The sequence below is a fragment of the Bombina bombina genome, chromosome 6, assembly GCF_027579735.1.
Source record: "Bombina bombina isolate aBomBom1 chromosome 6, aBomBom1.pri, whole genome shotgun sequence".
Taxonomy (NCBI): Eukaryota; Metazoa; Chordata; class Amphibia; order Anura; family Bombinatoridae; genus Bombina; species Bombina bombina.
In genome coordinates, this window is record NC_069504.1 from 414,152,961 (window position 1) to 414,172,937 (window position 19,977).

At 36.5% G+C, this 19,977-nt stretch overlaps 1 protein-coding gene across 1 annotated transcript in view; it reads right to left on the minus strand.

Annotated features, from left to right (window-relative positions):
* The window catches only part of SH3RF2 (SH3 domain containing ring finger 2), a 311,164-nt gene that overhangs the window by 53,653 nt on the left and 237,534 nt on the right, over positions 1-19,977 (minus strand). The window contains exons 5-6 of the mRNA XM_053719846.1: positions 8,704-8,801; positions 6,570-6,740 (exon numbers count right to left, since the gene is read on the minus strand). Coding sequence (XP_053575821.1) covers positions 6,570-6,740; positions 8,704-8,801 — 269 coding nt within the window. The remainder of the gene's footprint in view (positions 1-6,569; positions 6,741-8,703; positions 8,802-19,977) is intronic.

Consider the following 19,977-nt stretch of genomic DNA (forward strand, 5'->3'; position numbering starts at 1 on the left):
TGCTCTGTTTATAGTCTATGCTCTGTGCTGATTGGCTGTTTTTTCTCACTATAATAAGTCTATGTTATGTTCTTATTATGTGTATGTTATGTTATCTTATATATCTTGTTCTTTAAAAGGCTGCATTGAGTAGTAAAGAAAGAGTAATGCATAAAAATACTCGTCTCTGTGTCTTTAATAAAATCTAGATTATACCTTCACATACTAGGATAATCGGAATTACTCTACAGGGAGGCTTTCTGGATATTCCAGTTGAGAAACCGCAGACCAAATGGGTTTAATATTGAAGAGATAAAATATATTTTTTGGCAACATAAAAAATATAACATGATATATATAAAATAATTAAAAAATAAAAGATAATACATTTCAATTTGGATTCTCAATTGGTATTTTCCAGAATGCTTTCATTCTATACATATAATTTAAAAAATATCATTTTTAGAGATAAGGAGAGCTGTATATATACTATTGCATTTAAAAATGTTAATACATTCTTATATATTTGTCATGAGAGGTACAAGTACTGATTAATATATTGATGGTTACTCATATTCATCTTTGTTGCATGTTTGGCACATGATTGTTTATAAGCTTCTTTAATGAATATTTCCTACTTGATTTATTTGTGAATATGACGTTGCTGCCCTTTAAATTCTGTCAGTGAATATGACATCATCACAGCATTTACTAATCGGAGATGTTTGTTAAGTATTTAAATGTCTTTGGCTTTGTGTCTCACTAAATCTATGATTAAGGCAATATGCCAAAACGCGCAAGACAGGACACATGACATGCTGTGGATCACAATTTTTAATGTGCTTTATGTATCTTATCAATACATTTTTGATGACATATTAGCGCTATGTATGATTTGCTGGTTTTTCAATTGTATACTGTAGAGTAATAAAATTAATCCATGAAACTAGAGATAAGGATATAGACCATATTAGTCAAGGAGCGGGCCAGGGAACCTTTCCCACTGCATTTGAGGCTACTAAGGTGGCATCAACCAAATCTCTTTATCATTTGACAACAAATATGTGCTTGTACAGTTCCCCCCCATGCCTTTGCAACCAATTGTGCCATAGCATGGCTTTTCATTCATCCAGGACTAGCTTGATATAAGGCTTGATCTACTTTCATAGCTTTATTTGTCAACTAAGCGATATGCCTGCCCAGAGGGCAGTCTATGTTTAAAAACTGAACCCACAAGCTAATTTTACTAAAAAGAAAAATGTAAAATTACAGAAAAAATAAACAAAGCTCAACAAAATAAAAAAAATTAAACGTAAACTAATAACCCTATAAAAATAAAAAATCCCCTCAAAATAAACCACCCCCAATCTAATACTAAACTACCAATAGCCCTAAGTTAAACAGCTCTTTTACTTACAAAAATTACCAATTACCCCCTAATAGTAAAAACCCCCACCCAACCAACCCCCCAAATAAAAAAACTAACACTAAAAAAACCTAAACTACCCATTACCCCTAAAGGGGCATTTGTATGGGCATTGCCCTTAAAAGGGCATTTAGCTCTTTTACTGTCCTTAAAGGGGGCAATAAGCTCTTTTACAGCCCATTAAATCCCTAATCTTAAAAAAACAAAGCAAAACAAAACTAAAAAAAATCCTAAAACTAAGCCCCAAATAGGTACTCACCGTTCCTAAAGTCCGGCGGAGAAGGTCTTCTTCCAGGCGGCTCCGTCATCTTCTATCTTCATCCTGTGCAAAGGCGGCGCAGAGGTGTGGAGCAGTCTTCCCCGATGCGTGGATCCAGAGCGGTGGTTCCCAGCGGTGGTCTTCAGTGGTGGTGATCCCCATCGGCGTGGAGGCTCCTCTTCATCCGATCTCCGTTGTACACTGAAAATTGAATGCAAGGTACCGCATTCAATTTGGGGTAACTTGCATTCCTATTGGCTGAAATTTTTAAATCAGCCAATAGGATTAGAGCTACTGAAAGCATATTGGCTGTTCAAATCAGCCAATAAGATTTCAGTAGCTTTCATCCTATTGGTTGACTTCAAAATTTCAGCCAATAGGAATGCAAGGTACCCCAATAAATCTTCAGTGTGCAACTGGCGATTGCATGAAGAGGAGCCTCCCTGCCAATGAAAACCGTCGCTGCTGAAGACCGCCGCTGAGGACTGTCACTGAGAACCGCCGCTGAGGATCCGTGCATCGGGGAAGCCAGCTCCGCACCTCCGTTTCGAGCCGCCTTCACTCCGGATGAATATAGAAGATGATGGAGCCGTCTGAAAGAAGACCTTCTCCGCCAGACTTCAGTAATGGTGAGTACCTATTTGGGGCTTAGTTTTAGGATTTTGTTTTATTTTTTATTTTATTTTTATTTTTAAGATTAGGGATTTAATGGGCTGTAAAAGAGCTAAATGCCGTTTTAAGGGCAATTCCCATACAAATGGGTAGTTTAGTTTTTTTTAGTGGGGGGTTTGGTGGGTGGGGTTTTTTTACTGTTAGGGGGGACGTAGTATTTTTTTAAATGTAAAAGAGTTGTTTAACTTAGGGCAATGCCCCACAAAAGGCCTTTTTAAGGGCTATTGGTAGTTTAGATTAGGGGGTGTTTCTATTTTGGTGGGGCTTTTTTTATTTTTATAGAGATTAGGTTTATTTTTTTTTATTTTTGATAATTTTGTTTATTTTTTTCCTGTAATTTTAGAGTTTTTTATTTTTTGTAATTTTGGATTAATTTTTTTTGTAATTTAATGTTAGGTTTTATTTAAGTGTAACTTAGTATTAAAGGTTAATTTAGGGGGTGTTAGGTTAGGGGGCTTAGTAATTAAATTAGTTATTTGAATTGTGGGGGGTTTGCAGTTTAGGGGTTAATTAGGTGTATTGCATTGTGGGTGTGTGGGGGTTTAAGGGTTAATAGGTTAATTAGGTTTATTGTGATGTGGGGGTTTGCGGTTCAGAGGTTAATAGGTTACATAGGTTTATTGTGATGTGGGGGTTTGGTGGTTTAGGGGTTAATAGGTTAATTAGGTTTATTGCAATGTGGCGGTTTGGTGGTTTAGGGGTTCATAGGTTAATTAGGTTTATTGCGATATGGGGGTTTGTCGGTTTAGGGGTTAATAGGTTAATTAGGTTTATTGTGATGTGGGGGTTTGGCGGTTCAGGGGTTAATAGGTTAATTAGGTTTATTTGCGATGTGGGGGGTTGGAGGTTTAGGGGTTAATATTTTAATTATGTTATTTGCGGATTAGGGAGTCAATTTATCAAGCTCCGTACAGAGCTTGATGCCCTGTGTTTCCGGTGAGCCTTCAGGCTCGCTGGAAACATAAGTTAGGACGCAGCGGTCTAAAGACCATTGCTCCATAACCTGTCTGCCTACTCTAAGGTGGCAGACAGAAATCAACCCGATCGGATACGATCGCGTTGATTGACACCCCCTGCTAGCGGACGATTGGCCGCGAATCTGCAGGGGGTGGTATTGCACCAGCAGTTCACAAGAACTGCTGGTGCAATGATAAATGCTGACACCATATGCTGTCCGCATTTATCGATGTGCAGCGGACATGATACGCTACATCGTATCATGTCCGCTCGCACATTAGTAAATTGACCCCTAGGGGTTAAAGGGACAGTCTAGTCAAAATTAAACTTTCCTAATTCAGATAGGGCATGCAATTACAAACAACTTTCCAATTTACTTTTATCTTTAAATTTGCTTTGTTCCCTTGGAGTTTTTTTGAAAAGCTATACCTAGGTAGGCTCAAACAGTTTTTTTTTTTTTTAGGCTTCGGGTTTGCCTGCGCTGCATCCAGGTGGATTCCGAAAATGACAGGGGGGTGAAAGAATTCCCCAAAGGTAGATTCTTTCACCACCCTGCCATTTTTCGGAATCCACCGGGATGCAGCTTCGCTGCATCCAGGTGGATCCTTTTGGCTGCGCGCGCAGCCAACATTCTTTTGGATGCCTAGCGCAGCCAACATTCCTTTGAGGATGCGTGCGCAACTGGCGACACAGACGGATGTGTTACAAACGTGATTATAATATAGATTTATTCAGCTATCTTATAGTGTGCAAACGAGTTGAAAAACAGGTAAAAAGGTATTTCCTTCTCTTAATCCAACACGTTAAAAATAGAGGGAGCGATAAAAACAAATGAGGTTTTACATATACTATTACGAATATATATCAGTATAGAAATAATTTTTACATTGTCCATTTAAAGGGATGAAACTTAATGTATACGTATCATTTGGATATCATATTTAGGTTTTGTCTGGTTTGATATTTTTCTTTATGCTGTTGCTTGTCTACTATTGTAAAAAAGAATCCTATTGAGGCACTTTTTTTTTTTTGCTTCAACTTAAATTTTAAATATATTTTACTCAATGAACAGCAATATATTAAAAAATAAATTGGGTTAAAAAACAAATATATTTTATTTAAATATAGAAAAAAAACAGTAATGCACTAATACTAAATGATTCTGTTTGCACCTTAAATGTTCAATTTTGCTAACCCCAAGGACACTTTGTTTTAATAAGCTTGACACCTAATTTTGGACTTACTGAAACAAAAATACTAGGATCAAAATGAACTAAAACTTAAATCCTTCAAAAATATTACTTGCACTATTAAATTACTCCTGCAGACTGACAACATGCTCATTTATGTATATTTATGTATTTTAATTAACTGTAGAGTTTTTTGTTTTTTTACATATTATTAGTAAATATGTTTAAAATGGGACTTTGCAGCCAGCAGTAATGGCCAAGCTTTTCATAAATCACCCTAAACTATGCCATACGGTACAATTCCAGCGTTCTAGCCTCTTGTTATACTCTGCTTCCCAGTGAGGATGATTTATAGTTTAATAATGCAGCTCCACTATGGCAAAACACTAAAGTGCCCAACATACCAATTCATTTCATTAGCAGGGACATTTCCTGGAAGAAAAAAGCTCTGCTATCAAAAGATGCCAGTTCAGTTTTCAGAGCTACAACACTTTTGTTCCCTATTATATCTCTATTTATGTTCTCTTCTAGTTATTTTTTATTGTTATGGTTAAGGGAGGGAGGAAATAGGATATAGAATGAACCTGAAAGGCTCTCTATTCCCAAACTAAAGTATTCCAAGAATTAGCACTAACAGATACAACAATGGAGGTATCTCCATAGCAGTTAAACAAAAGAGCTTAGGATGAGGGGCTCATATGACTAAGCAATTCCACTCAAGGCAGTTAAACACACTTATATAACCCATATGAAATACAACATTTAAACAAGTAGGCAATTTTTTGCCTGCTACAATATAAAGTGAAAACTATATACATTTAAATATACCAATATTAGTTGTGCATTTAAAACGCATGCACTGCGGGTTATAGGTACTTTGTCACTGAATATAAGCAGAAGGTACCTATCAAATGATGAGCAATAACAGAAGCACGACTGATACAGCAGTATCAATTTGGATGTATACTTATTTCGTACACAAAAATAGCATATTTATGTGTTGTTCTGGTATATGGATGCCAAATGGTTAATACAATAACCTTAGCCTTAAAGGAGATTCACAGCTCATTCTGTGCATCGTTTTAGCTCAAATTTCTAATAAATATCATTCACAAAAAGAGGGCTTTAAAAAAACAAACAAAAAAAAAACCAACACACTTCCCTCTGTGTTATGGTTTAAAAAACTATTCAGAAAGTTATCAGGAGAAAGATCAATAGATAGATCATTTCACTCTGAGGTTTGCAGGTTCAAATCCTACTTAAATCAATTTATATTTTGATAGTCTAGTATAAAACTCATATAGAAATAGCCAAAACTTACAAAGAGATTTGCTCTCATGTAATTTAATTGTTTGTATGCATGGTTTACCTATAAAAAGTCACATTTTATTTAACATTTCTTAATTAAAAAAAGGGACATTCAGTGCCAAAAAGCATATGTTCAAGGAACGTACAATTGCAGTAAGAAAATACTCCAGTTCATTAGAATATTTTATTTTTGCACTATTGATTGCTTATAACTATTTATTTCAACCCTGCAAAGTAATCTACAGAACCACATTGGACTGCTGCTCCAGAGTTAAACATGGCCTGTGATTGGCGGTTTTGCACACATGTCACTTGTAATTTGAATAACGACCCATGTCCGGCTCAAGCTCTGCTATGCATTGAAGCTCTGCACTTTGCAGGGTTAAATACATAGCTACATGCAAGCAATGGAGCAACAAAAAATGATCTAATAGATTTTTCCCTCCCTTTAATGACTAAATTAAGGTTCTTACTAAAAGGATAAAAAGCAGGTAAATTCCAGAATTTTCATAATTGCTTAATAGACTTAAAGGTAAGCTTTGGCTCTCCCAGGTCCGTGAAAAAGAGATGCAGTGTTTTTCCATTCAACATTTTAGCAAGTGGGTGAATGTAGAGTTTACGTTTTAAATTTCCACCGATATTACTTTAGTAATCAGAAATGTCTTTTTCAAATATGAGAACTTAAGTTCTGCTTTTGAAAATAAGAGTGAATTGATGAATTAATACAAATATGTTATTTAATGAAATGATAATATTGATATACAGGATCGTCACTAACCTGTAAACAGGAATAACACAATGGCTGGGGAAGACTCCAATTTTTCCAGTCACTAAAGAGACCCCACGAAGCCAACCTTCCTGGAATTTTCCTAAGACACGGATACCCTCGCCTTTCTGTAGGTCAATCTCTTCTGGTCCATGAGCAATATACGGCTGAAGAGCAACACACCTGGAAATCAAAGTAAAGACAATAGCATACAGGAATCAAAATAGATGTTACCTAAAGCTCACCAATACCATCTTATAGAACAGATACAGGAGGAAAAGAAGAAAGAGCTGGAAAATGGTTAGATGCAAAACATATGAGCAAAATCACATGAAAGGCTTAATGAAAGGAAAAGAAGGAAGTGTTAATTGGAAATATTACAGGGAAAGAGGCCATGGCCAATTGGTTGCAGGTGCTAGGTGTATAGCCAAACAGAATCTCCAAAATCAACATATTTACTGAAATGCAATGGATGGTCCTGAGGAAGGCATCCTAGACTGCCAAAACTCACACAGTGTTTTGCACCCCCTTGAGTCTACTTAAATACATTTTATGCTGCCTAAATAATGTCCTTTCAAATTCTGCTCAGGTATTAAGGCAGGAAATGAACTTTTTAGTTCTCCTCCATAATATCTATTTTTCTAAATATGCAAAATAACTAGTTACATTTAGAGATGCTCATATGCCTTTCTTTATATATTCACAGCACATGAGATTTGAGAGGTTTTTTTTTTTTTTTACACAGATTTACTTTTGAGAGTTTTATACATTACATTTGCACGTAGCTAAAACATTTACTTGCAATAGACATGTTTTTTTCTCTCTCACATTATAAAGCTATTGAGCAATATAAGGTTATATAAAACTGTATAATGGAAACTAATCATATTATGGGGCCGATTTATTAAGATGTGGGCGGACATGATCCGCTGTAGCATACCCTGTCGGCATTTAACATTGCACAAGCATTTCTAGTGAAATGCTTGTGCAATGCTGCCCCCTTCAGATTTACGGCCAATCTGCCGCTAGCAGGGGGTGTCAATCATCCTGATCATATCTGATCGGGATGATTGCTGTCCGCCGCATCAGAGGTGGCTGATATGTTAAGGAGCAGCAATCTTAAGACAGCTGCTTCTTAACTTACGTTTTCGGTGAGCCTGACAGCTCGTGCGGAAGCTGCTGCATTCGCAGCATGTTAAATCGGCCCCTATATGTTTTGTATAATGCATTATTCAGTATTTATATTCTTCTTTAGGTATATAATTCCACCAGCATTTTCAGTAAATCTTATTGTGATAGACTTTACACAAATCTAATGTGAAGTCCTAAATACAGTTTTCTAAAGGATCATATTCACAAAGTAATGTGATGCTCTTTGTGTTAGTAATGTCATATCAATAGAATATGTCATTTACTGGTGAAGTAGCTGTGTAATAATGTTGCATACCTAAAGAGGGCAGTATAGTCATGATATTGACTCATTTTCTTCCTACATTCACATAGAAATCTGGTAGGACAAAAAAATGCATATGTTTTGAAATAGCTTTTCACTAAATTGGTTGCTTTTGTCATACAGGATCACAAAGAGATCATAAGCAACATAGATGTATTTTTTCGAGCCTATACATATGCACTCTCACTGAATAACTTCTTACACATCTCTGATGTGACTGAATGTTTCAGAGGTGGCTCTGTAGGTAAAATATAACAATTTAAATCTGGGTAAGGACGTATTCTCTTTTCTTCACTCATTTTCTTCCCCTGCTTTATGAAAATATGTAAACTGGCATTTAATATTGCACTGGATGAAAAAAATGCATTTTGAAATGTATTACCAATTGGTTAAATGTAATGAGGGAAAAAAAACAACCTGAAAATAAAATAAAACTTTTTGGGTTGGTTTAAAAATTGCACACAAGAATTATTATTCATTTTGTGTTCCTAGGTGCATGAATGGAAAATATATTAAAAGTGTATTAAAATATAACATGAATGATAAAAATGTATTTATTTATTTATAAGGCACTGACTGTACTATCAAATAAACAATGTAAGTAAAATGTAAAAACAGTGATGGAATGCATTATATTTTATGCTGAATATGTCATTTTCAAATATTAGATTTTATCTAATGAAGAGTACTCACATGTTAGCCACAACACTCTGCTGGGAATTGGGAAGGGAAACCAATGCTGAACCTTGTCCCTGTGTTCCAAGTGTGGTATAATAAACAGCACCATTCACCTAGACACAAAGCATACAAAATAGCTTAATTAGCTCACAAGAGACTCCCTGATTGGTGTAAGTGAATTTATCGTTTTCAAGTAGTCATAACAGCGCCGTTAAATCCCCTTGTTTTTAAGCTCCACCCTATTGTCATTCTGATTCCTCAAGAAAATTGGTCAAATGCATTATTTATAAAGTGCCAATTTAAGAATATGCCACTAAAGGATCATGAAACACTTTTGGCTAGATTATGAGTTTTGCGGTAAAAGCTGCTCGGTGCTAACTTGCAAGTTATTGTCACCGCTCACCTCCCTATAGCACTGCTATTACAGGTTTTCATAAACCCGGCGTTAGCAGGCAATAAGTGAGTGTAGAGCAAAATTGAGCTCCATACCGCACTCCAATACCAGCGCTGCTTTGAGCTGGTTTTACATGCTCGTGCACAATTTCCCCATAGACATCAATGGGAAGAGCCGGCTGAAAAAAAGCCTAACACCTGCAATAAAGCAGCGTAACGCTCCGTAACGCAGCCCCATCGATTCCTATGGGGAAACAAAAGTTATGTTTACACCTAACGCCCTAACATAAACCCCGAGTCTAAACACCCCTAATCTGCCGCCCCTGACATCTGGCATTTAGCTCTGAGGATGGATGTCGGGTCTTCAAAAACTGTAAGTGGATCTTCGGGGGTTAGTGTTAGGTTTTTTTAAGGGTTTATTGGGTGGGTTTTATTTTTAGCTTAGGGTTTGGGCGGAAAAAAAGCTAAATGCTCTTTTAAGGGCAATGCCCATACAAATGCCCCTTTTAGGGCAATGGGGAGCTTAGGTTTATTTAGATAGGTTTTTATTTGGGGGGTTTGGTTGTGTGGGTGGTGGGTAAACTGTTGGGGGGTTGTTTGTATTTCTTTTACAGGTAAAAGAGCTGATTTCTTTGAGGCAATGCCCCGCAAAAGGCCCTTTTAAGGGCCATTTGAAGTTTATTGTAGGCTAGGGTTTTTTTTATTTTGGGGGGGCTTTTTTATTTTGATAGGGCTATTAGATTAGGTGTAATTTAGTTAATTGTATTTAATTAATGTAATTTATTTAATTGTAGTGTAAGGTTAGGTGTTAGTGTAACTCAGGTTAGGTTTTATTTTACAGGTAAATTTGTATTAAATAAAATAAACCTAAGATAGATACAATGTAACTATTAGTTATATTGTAGCTAGCTTAGGGTTTATTTTACAGGTAAGTAAGTTAGTTTTAAATAGGAATTATTTAGTTATTAATAGTAGGTTTTATTTAGATTTATTTTAATTACATTTTTCTATTGGGTACTTGTAAAGCACAAACTAATCACCCGTGAGGGTCTCAAGACGCTATGGGAGGGGGGGAGAGGGGGGCTAAGGGAAGACAATTCAGTCGAAGAGCCAGGTCTTGAGGTCCTTCCTGAAGTTTGTAAGGGAGGTGGATTGTCTGAGGTGCAGCGGGAGGGAGTTCCATGACTTTGCTGCCATATAGGAGAAGGATTTTCCTCCAGCTGTTTTTTTTTTGTGTTGGGGGTGTTAGGGTTACGGTTAGACTTAGGGTTATGTTTAGGGGTTAATAACTTTAGTATAGTGGCGGCGATTTTGGGGGCAACAGACTAGGGGTTAATAATATTTAAATAGTGTTTGCAATGCGGGAGAACGGCGGTTTAGGGGTTAATATGTTTATTATAGTGGCGGCGATGTCCGGAGCAGCAGATTAGGGGTTAATCATTTTATTTTATTATTTGCGATGCGGGATGGCTCGGTTTAGGGGTTAATATATAGTTTATGGGTGTTAGTGTACTTTTTAGCACTTTAGTTATGAGTTTTATGTTACGGTTTTGTAGCATAAAACTCATAACTACTGACTTTCAGGTGGCGGTACGAATCTTGACGGTATAGGGTGTACCGCTCACTTTTTGGCCGGACAGGCAAACTCGTAATACCGGCGCAAAGAAAGTCCCATTGAAAAATGACTTTTGGAAACCTGCGGTAGTTACGTTGCGTTACGGCCAAAAAAGTGTGCGGTGCAGCTAAACCTGCAAGACTCGTATTACAAGCGGTAGTGAAAAAGAGCCTTAACGCTGCTTTTTCACTCATACCTCAAAACTCGTAATCTAGCCGTTTAAGATTTAATATAAAATCCTTCATTTTTAATAGCAAAATATTTTTGCAATATATTTTCAATATTTATTTGATTATTTTCCTGAGCTTTGCAAATACACACTGCAGACTTCTCAAGCATAATACTGCAACATATGTCCCTAACGGCATCACAAGATGTGGTAAGGTAAGATTGGTCAAAACAAAGCAAGTTTTGCTAACAAAATGACAGAAGCAAGCACTGGCTGACCCAGTAACAAATCCGAATTGGATTCTCCAATAAGTCAAGTGGTGGTGATAATTGCTTTAAAAAATCTGTTAATTTAATCAGAATGTTTTTACCCTTGGAAGCTATGCTTATTTATTGCAAAATAAACATATTGTAAAAGTATCCTAACCACAATGTGTTTAATGTCCCTTTAAAGGAACAATGTTCAACATATTTTGTATAACAAAAAAGTCACATTAGGTGACTGTTAATATATATATTTTTTTTTTTTTATAATAATTTTTATTGAGGTGTAATCAAAGGCATACATTGATCATATAAATAGGTTCTTGCAGTGCATGTCAAATACAGTAAGGTTACAGTGATACAAGAATGATAAGATAAAACGTAAAGGAAACGTAAAGATAACAATTTACATAGCATGCAAACATTGGATACATAGGATGCCAAACATTTAGAAGCCTTCGAAATAACATCATAGGCCACTCTTGAGCCATCACAAACATTAAGATGAAAGAAGGCCTTTGCAAACAAAGAAGACCACTTATGGATCTCGCTAATACACCTCAATTTTATATGCTTTTATCACATGCATATATTAATAGTGTGTAAAGTAGGTGAAATGCTATAATGATAATATTGAGAGGATAAAATCCTTTATTTGAAAACAAAAGGGAGTATAGTACAAAAAAGTACAGTTAGGGTGCGGCATAGAAAAGATGAGTCGCATAGTTAGCTCTCCTGAGATAGGAGGGTCATTATAAAGGGGGGGGAGGGGGTAAGGTAAGTGTTATGAGTAGGATATGTAGCCGAGGAACTAAGAGGCTCATTATGGGATAAGAAGGAGATAATTAAATAAGTGTAGTAGGCAGCAGATATTAGGTAGAAATGTTTTAACGCCCTAGGGTAATATATGTATAGTTACTGAACCACATATTGGTTTCCCAGGGCTAAATAACGGTGAGTTAGTTATAAAGTAAGCTAATGGTATATCCGGCTTAGGATATTGAAGATAGTAAATAGTACTAAGGATATGGCTCAGCATAAAAGGGGATCCAGGAATTATATAGTCATTTAATACCAACTAGGATGGTCTGTAATATGAGTGTGTATATCAAGCTAAAATAGGGGAGATCAATTATATTAGAAGTTAGAGGGTAGGACTTGAGGAGGCACACTGGGCTTGGGTTTATAAAATTATATGAAGGTGGGGGCTTATTAAAAGCCGGCTAATCAGACATGGAGTGGGTTGGTATGAGAAAAGGGCTGATTGCATATTGGACCAATGCCAAACTCAATAGGCTGAAGCCCATGAGATCTCGATGAATGAAGTTGACGAACGTTATACAGCTCAGTTCTGGCACTATGTGGAGGGAGACTATACAGGATGCAGGTCCAGCCTGCATTAGGGAGCATATTAGAGACTTGGATGAGAGGATACATATGGTAATGTAAGGTATTGGTGGTAAACAGAAATCTGGAGCTATCTGTAAAATGAAAACAAGCAAATATGATAGTTGAAATGATAGAGTTGCTGATGTGGAACTAGTTGCGGTTGAGGTATTTGCAAGATAAGCAACAGGGGGACCCTAATTGGGGTGAGCTTTACAGGGTGAAATGAGCCAGCATAGAAATCATATGCATTTGCTGTTGTGGTGGGACAGTTAAACATACAGTATTGGCAACATGTTTGAGACTTTATCAAAAAATAAAAATACACTACTTATGCAGGACGATTTGCAATGTAATGTAGAGCGAGAACTAAAAGCTAGAGCTGAGATTCTTCCCCAGAGCCCTGAACTTGAAAAAAAAATGGGCACCCACTGCCCCGGCCGCTGGCAGTGATGTGTCCTAATCAGGGACAACTCCAAGGCTCTACAAGCATGACTAATACAATAAGGATACCCTTTACCTAGAAGTGTAGTATGAAGGCCCCTTGGACTCATTAATATGTGATAATCAAACTGACTTTCAGAAGTCATGAGCCGCTAAGAGCAGCAGGAGCCCAGACTTAAAAGGTTTGATATGGTGCAAGGCATATTTTAGGGTTGGATAGGTCAAGTATCATGTGGTAGGGCGTTAAGCAGTATTAGGTTCAGCAAGGGAACACACGTTAGGTATTAGGTAAGCATTTCTAATTAGAACAGAGCCCTTTACAACCATAGAGAAATACATTACATGATGTATAAGACAGTGTATAATACATATTAATCTATCTAAATGGCACAAAACTGGAGACATCTAAAATGACTAATCAGTAGTGTACTGCAGAAATTGGCAGAGATAAATTCGATACACAGCTCTCATCTAAGATGCTTATAAATTTAACCCAACAAAGCACAAAAAGCACAAACATAGGTATTACCTCATTTTGAATTTGAAAGTATCTAAAGCAGTATAAGATGCACAGTATAAGAACAGTATAAGAACACAAGCACGCTAAACCATGTGGATAGGGCAAACAAGCTGCTGGGATCGTAAACCCGGGTATCCAGTTTGTGACTATAAGGAATATCAGTTTTCTCTTTCAGTCTCATTAGTAAAACTAATAGCCATGTACTAAACTCTGCGGACAGGGTGGGGGAAAACAATAACGGTAACAGCCGCAGTAACTAAACAACCACTTCGCTCCAGTAGTCACAAGCAGAACCGTCATTATAAAATATGGCTGTGTCCTTGTTAGACAGCAAAAGCCTCTTCCTGCATCTAGTAGTAGTTCTCCTGTATTAATACGCAGATGGTATGCCAGATAGAAGCTATTTTACAGAACCGGAGGTGATAGAAAGCTCTGTAAGTTCCCCTCACCAGCTTTCCATGGCTTATGTCCCATTTCAAAATGCCGCACCACCAGGGTCCCAACTTGCATGAGCATGTACTGGAATCGGTAAAATAGAATACTCAGGAGGGCTACCTCTCATGGCAAATTCTGTAATCTCACTGCTGTGCATATATCCAATCATTTCTGTACCGACTTCTTGCGGTAGAAGGAGAGTCCTCCTATCCTGACCGCAGGCTGAAAATACTGTGCACCCCGCAGCTGCAGGTAAATGTGGGGGCAGAGGCCGGACGACATAGTAGTCCGGCACCTCGCTGGTTAGCTCCGGTGCTGGGTACTTGTCAGGGTAGTCGCCCTCCTCCACCAATGCTGGAATATATGCTGCACAGTCGGCTTGACTTCCATAACGGCAATTGGGCAATTCTCCACGCGGTGGAGAGTCAAACAGATAGCACGAGGTCCTGGAAGTTGGTGTTTCAGAACCATTGCTCCGCTCCAAAATAGTGTTAGCATTAAGTGGGATAGGGACAACATGTGTGGGTCCGCTACCTTTATCACAGTTCCCAAGTAGTGTAGTCTCCATCTTAGTGAAGTGTTCATGCAAGAGCTGCGCCACATCCTCCATCCATCTGCGCAGGGCCTCCATCTCGGCCATAACTCCAAGGGACTCCGGCAGTCGGAAACATCCACTTGAACACTTATTAGGACTCTTGAGTAGTAAATATCAATAAATCACTTTGTAGGATGAAAACATTTTTTAATCCAAGGGGTGAATAAATAAGGTTTATGTCTTATTGGAGCCAGGAGCTCCACTCGTGCTCGTCTGGTTCCCTTGGAAGTTGGCTCCGCCCACTGTTAATATATTTTTAATACCAAAAGAGTGCATTTTTCTTTCTACCTGTAATTATTTATAACGATCTTGTCAACTTTGCATATGCTATTTAATGATTGTTGTGAGTTTTTTTATATCTTAGGCACTTTTTATATTTTTGTTGGTGCTAAACCAAACAATTCCCTTAACAATAAATCTGTTTTCAAAAAAACTTCAAAATCAAACTCACCAAAATAAAGACTTATGACTTCTATATTTGTTTCCGTTTGTATGAATGTATCTAATACAACAGATATAGGGATATGTTTTTTCTGCACATTTCATAAATGAGTGGAAATGTAATACCTTAGTAATATATTGAATGTCAAAATATTACACAATAGCTGTGTTTTTGTGTAGTCTATATGGGTGTGTTAAATTATTTAACATAGCAATAACTGTTTAATGGTCCCCTTTCTTATAATATTGTGTGTGTGTACATCCTATACTATATGCACTGTATGTGCTTGCACACATATTAAATTATAGTGTGAGGAAACCACAAGCTTCATAAGCAGCCAGTTTAATGATATTGGCTGCCCATCACTGGTTTGGACCATACTAATTCTATAACACTTTCTACATGGTGTGTAGCTAAAGGCCAAAAACTACATTTTGAAGTCAAACACATATTTCAAGATTACCACCTAAACCTATTCTTAATAATGTATATAAATGTATATTGAAACAAAACTAGCATACAAATCATATTGAAGTAGTAAATGTATATCTTCTTAAGTTAGGAGTAAGATTAAAGAGCCGGATTTGCAGAGAAGTGGAAGAATGTGTCTTTAGTACAGCAGTGCAAGCTGTTTTAGTTTTTAATGGCACCGCTGCAACTTTGAAAATAAAAATTATTTGCCTCCTTCTCATTTCTGTGTTTAGTGTCATAACTCAGCAATGCATGGAAGATCCAAGAGGGGGAAAGTTGCACTTTAGAAATGGGGGGGGGGGGCACATTTTTGGAATTTGACCTAGGAGCCAGATTTGCTAGAAATTGCCCTGGAGGTGTGACCCTAGGTATTTCCCAGTCTTCAAAATTTAATATTTTTTCATTATTATTATTACATCTTGGGAATCTATGCATATAACTAAATGTAGATATTTCTATATTAAAAGAGGTATGTTTACTAATGCTGCTGCTAGGGTAAATTTATAGAATTTAAAAATATTGTTGCAGAGCGACAAGTTATTATAAGCCTGCCAAGAAAAATATGATTTTTTCAGCAAAGGAACCACCTTTAAAAAATAAACACTTTAATACGTTTCTGAATTGCATCCTTTAGGAGAGGGGTTTTCAAAACTGTTCTTAGGCCTCCCTAATAGTCTAGCATTCCAGGATAGTTGAGGACACAGGTGAAATAATTGGCTGAAAAGTAAACATGGTTATTAACCTGCTCTCACTCAAGGTAAGCCTGAAAATCTGGCCTGTTAGTGAGACCCCCGGAAGAGTTCGAAAACCCCTGCTTTAAGAGCTGGAACTAAAACGAGTACAATGTCCTTTAATATAACTTTGAACATACTATTGAAATGATTGTCTGTTTTTCTATTTTGGTGCTTTGGGACTCATAAATATGCATGCTATGTTTGTAATCTTAAAAGGAGGCATACTCAGAACTAATCTGGTTTAAAAGCTGCTGACAAGTATAATATGTTGCTAAAATCCAGTTGCTACCCACCAGGGGGCTTTAAACGCTCACCACAAAGTAGGCTCACAAGTTAAATAGTTCAGGCACACACAGTGCTGAATAAATTACTTATGAAGGGATACTTATACAACCAGTCTAACATACAGCTAGGTTTGATTTTAATAGATGTAGCAAAGGAGTAAATAAAGATTACTATGTAGATATTTTTGATACTCCTCTAGCTCTCTTATTCACATAACAAAATTATGTAAAAATCGGAGGATAGTCAGAATTCCTCCACCAAATTTCAAGTCCAGAAGTAAAATTACACAAAAAGGACAAAAATAAATCAATATACACAATGTGGGCAAAAGTATGTGAATATCCGTACTAATTATTGAGTTAATGTGTTTCAGCCACATCCATTGCTAAACGATGCATAAAATCCAGTAAATAGCCATGAAATCTTCATAGAGAAAAATTGGCAGTATAATGGGTCGTACTGAAGAGCTAAGTGACTTTAAACTGGTCACTATCAGGGTTTGAACTAGGCCCCTTAGTTCCAGTGAAAAGTCATCTTAATGCTACAAGATACAAAGATATTTTAGACAATCGGGTGATTCCAACTTTGTGGCAGCAGTTTGGAGAAGGACCTTTCCTGTTCCAGCATGGATTGTTCCCCTTGAGCACAAATGGAGGTCCATGACGAGCTTGGTGTAGAGGAACTCATGTGCCCTGCACAGAGCCCTGGCATCAACCCCCTTGAACAATTTGGGATGAGTTGGGATGTCAATTGCAAGCCAGAACTTCTTACCCAGCATCAGTGCCTGACCCCACAAATATTATTTTGTCCGAATGATCAAAAATTCCCACAGGCATACTTAAAAAAAACCTTGTGAAAAGCCTTTCCAGAAGATTGGTGGCTGTTATAGTCGCAAAGGATGGCCAATTCCACATTAATGCCCAGTCTCATATAGGTGTTATCAGGTGCCCAAATACTTTGAGCCGTATAGTGTACCAACAAACATGGAAAACAATGATTACACTACTGATAAATTAATATACCTTAAAATACTATAGTAGCGATAGTTTGACAAACAACATAATTACTAAACTATCATAAAAACCATGATGAAAACTGATTAATAATTTTGGATATTTTAAATTCCAAAATCATGTAACAAATATTTTATTGAGGCATTGCTTGCTAACTTGATATATATTTTACACCTTATCAATTTTGATATTAGGCCAGTGAAAACTTATACCAATGACTGCAGTTATTCAACAATGCTTTACAACCGGATCAGAAATCAATATAGTTGTTTCAAGACTGCAACTAATCATTTCAAGATTAAAATCTAGCCAACAGCCCTGCTAGAAACATTAATAATAATCTCTTGAAAAAAAAATTTAAATTCCCATATCAACAACTCGTAAAAGATTTTACTTTTCTTTATTTTTATGAGATGCAGAAAAGGCATTGACTTGTTGTTTCTTATAAGCTTTCAATATTATAAAGTTTTCTAGATAGTTACTGTTAACAACTCTCTATCGATCAGAACATGATTGAATCTGCTAGGAACAATGTAATCTTATTTTTCTGGTGAAGTGGCCTCGGTTTAAACCTATTTCCCATTAAAATTAAGTTGCGAGGACAAATTGTCTTGCAACATCCTAGTCCCAAATTCCCTTTAATTGGAACGTAATGGGATACTAAACCCACATTTTTTCTATCATGATTAAGATAGAGCATGCAATTTTAAGCAACTTTTTAATTTACTCCTATTATCAATTTTTCCTTGCTTATTGGTGACTAAATTATTCAGATAGCGCATTTTAAACAACTTTCCAGTATACTTTTATCATCAAATTTGCTTTGTTCTTTTTGTATTCTTTTTTTGTAAAATAAGTAAGCTCATATGCTAATTTCTAAGCCCTTGAAGGCCGCCTCTTATCTCAGTGTATTTTTTACAGGTTTTCTAATTTATAGCTAGTTAATGTGTGCCATAAAGATAGCATTCGGCTCACTCCTGTGGAGTTATTTATGCATCAGCACTGATTGGCTAAAATCCAAGTCTGTCAAAAGAACTTAGAGTAGGAGGCAGTTTGGCAGAGGCTTAGATACAAGGTAAACACAGAGCTAAAAAGTATATTAATATAAGAGTGTTGGTTATGCAAAACTGGGGAATGGGTAATACATGAATTTTCTATCTTTCGAAACAATAACAATTTTGGAGTAGACTGTCCCTTTAAGTCAGAGTTTTGACGATGTGATTAATATTCATTTACAGAAGTGCACTTTTGAAAGCTAGTGGAAAGCTCCAGAGATACCAAAATGTTTCTTGCAACATAAATACTTTTTATGATTAACACTTACTTATGTAAATTAAAGTTCAAAAGAGTTCCCATTAAGCCAAATGATTGTACGTGCCTGCGAATCTTTCATATATAAGACCATTTTAACAGTCACTAGAGCAGGGGTTTCCAAACTTGGTACTTCAGAGGTTTTCGAACTACATTTCCCATGATGCTCAGCCAGCATTTTATCTAGCTGAGCATCATGGGAAATGTAATTCCAAAACCTCTGGAGAGCCAAGTTTGGAAACCCCTGCACTAGAGAATGTCAATTTAACCCATTCAGTAGTTATTAAACTACAGACAAGACTGTTTCATCAGGCTTAACGATTAAGCCTGATGAAACAGCCTTGTCTGGCTGAGAAACGCGTTGCTGATTTTATATCTTTTTATTAAAGTAAGTTATTACTTACCACTTGCTGCCTGTCCTTCAATTTTTAATTTTTTACAATTTTAATTTTATTTGGACTACTGAGAGTTCCTGATCAGTTGGAGTATTAAGTCTACTGGGTGACTATATTGATCCCAGCTTTCCTCTACAGCACCAAGGGAGGTGCACAACCAAATGTGAGTAGATATAATACATATTCATTAAATATTCTGTTCCAACGGTACTAGGCCATATAGGCACCCTCTTGTGCTTTATATCATCCTCTACAGGCTACTACACCTTGATCAGAGGCCAGTTTTCTGGGTGACTGTTAATTGATCCCAGTCTGCTCCTTCTACACCATTAGGGGTGCATTACCAAATGTGAGTGAAATCATCACCTGTATTTTGATTCCTATTACCCTACAATATTGGGCCATGTGACACTTCTGTTCTTCTCTCTCCACTAAAAATTAAAAAACGTGTACTTGTAAAAAATAAGAAAATACATTTTACTGCTATATCAAAATTAGTGTTTTAACAAAAAAAAAAAATCATATGGAGGATATATTATTTTTGTGATAAAGAAATATATTTATTTTACTGAGCCTTATTTCGCTAATGAATAGTTACTGAGTTAATAATTTGGGATACAGAAATTTTACAGTTATTCAATGTAAATGATGCCCTTAAGAATAAGAATATACTATATTTTACTGAGCCTTATTTCGCTAATGAATAGTTACTGAGTTAATAATTTGGGATACAGAAATTTTACAGTTATTCAATGTAAATGATGCCCTTACATAAGAATATAAATATGTGGAAGGTATATCACATGCATGTAGTGCTC